Here is a 1345-nt window from a genome sequence, read left to right as displayed (position 1 = left end):
TAAAAGAAGAGCAACAGCTATAAGCTAACAGTAGCATAGAACGGTGAAATCTGAGCCAGTTTGCTTAGGCTGATTTCAAAGAGAACGTTTTTAAAGCAATCAGATAAGTGTATTTTTTCTATTTTGTTTTTAATTTGCTTCAATATATACAAGAAAAGCTTAAATCTGATTATTTGCAATGGCAGTTTTGAGTGGAACTGGAACTCCAAATGGAAAATGATTCAGTATGTGGGGAAAGTAAACCTAAATAAATAGCATCAACCTGCAAGTATGATTTATAAAAGAGATATTGTCCTATGATCTGAAATCTTTAAACAACACATTGATTTTACACGGAACGCTTGTGAGTCTCAGAAGTGTCATCGTTGATTCATTCGTAGATTTAAACGTATCGGTGACGAACACTGGCACAGATGAGGAAAATGGTTTAAGATCATTGATATCACGTTTCTTCAGTATGTCCCTGATGCAATGACGAGGACACGCGTTTGTGTTGTTTACGATTTTAAACCGTTGAATCAAGATAAGATGCCAGTTTTCACCACAGAATTTATATCTTCTCATTTCTGAGGAGCAAAACAGAAAGTCGTGGATGGAGTCAAAGCTCCTCCAGGTGTAAGGTGAGCAGGGAAGGACACTCTGGTTTTAACCTGCAATGAACGACAAACGACCAAAAGCCACAAATCCACGACACAAAAAGACAGAAAACACGTTTGTTTTGTCAGTCACAAGGTCAGAAATGAAGAATTCTTCAAACCACTAAAAGGAGGTGCTAAACACGTGTTGGACATTAAATGGCACCGATTGGCCTCGTTTCCAGAGACTAAAGTTTTAAATCGCTTGCAGAAAACAAAAGTGCTGATGGATAAAGGGCGTCAATTCAGCTGTTTTATTTGTAAAGTCTGGTGTGTCAGTGATTTAACGTCCATCCGCGCCCATTGTGAGCATGTTAAATTAAAAAAGTGAGGTACGGATTTCCATTTTGGTGTGTGGCTACGTCTAGACGTAAGAAATGTGCCTTTCGAAACTGGGCTTGACAAACATTTGTGTGTAAACCGGCCACACCGAGCGTTTGAGGAAACTACGCTTTCTAGTTTAAGTATTGCTCAAAAATATGGTTTCCTCAAATTATTGGGGTGGCCCTTGTGGGGGTTGAAGATTAATATGTTGTGGCCAAGGCCACCGCTGGCCACCCCCTGGCTCTGCCGTTGCACCTGGTGGTTTCTTCTCGCCAGGAGCCGACATTTTGTTCTGCCTCGGATGAGCGCAAAACAAACCGTTCTTCTCCACAGTGTAACTCCTACAAACTTGACTATGTTGCATCAAAAACATTAAGGTCTACTTG

General features: G+C 40.4%; 1 protein-coding gene across 1 annotated transcript in view; it reads left to right on the top strand.

Annotated features, from left to right (window-relative positions):
• Positions 1–216: 216 nt before the first annotated feature.
• Positions 217–1345, top strand: part of LOC119422857 (probable E3 ubiquitin-protein ligase TRIML1) — a 5580-nt gene continuing 4451 nt past the window's right edge. The window contains exon 1 of the mRNA XM_037690301.1: positions 217–237. Within this exon, the coding sequence (XP_037546229.1) occupies positions 217–237 (21 nt within the window). The remainder of the gene's footprint in view (positions 238–1345) is intronic.

Source organism: Nematolebias whitei, chromosome 1, assembly GCF_014905685.2.
Source record: "Nematolebias whitei isolate Nwh7 chromosome 1, NemWhi1, whole genome shotgun sequence".
Lineage (NCBI taxonomy): Eukaryota > Metazoa > Chordata > Actinopteri > Cyprinodontiformes > Rivulidae > Nematolebias > Nematolebias whitei.
Note: the sequence above shows the minus strand (reverse complement) of the source record. Positions and strands in the feature narration are given on the sequence as shown.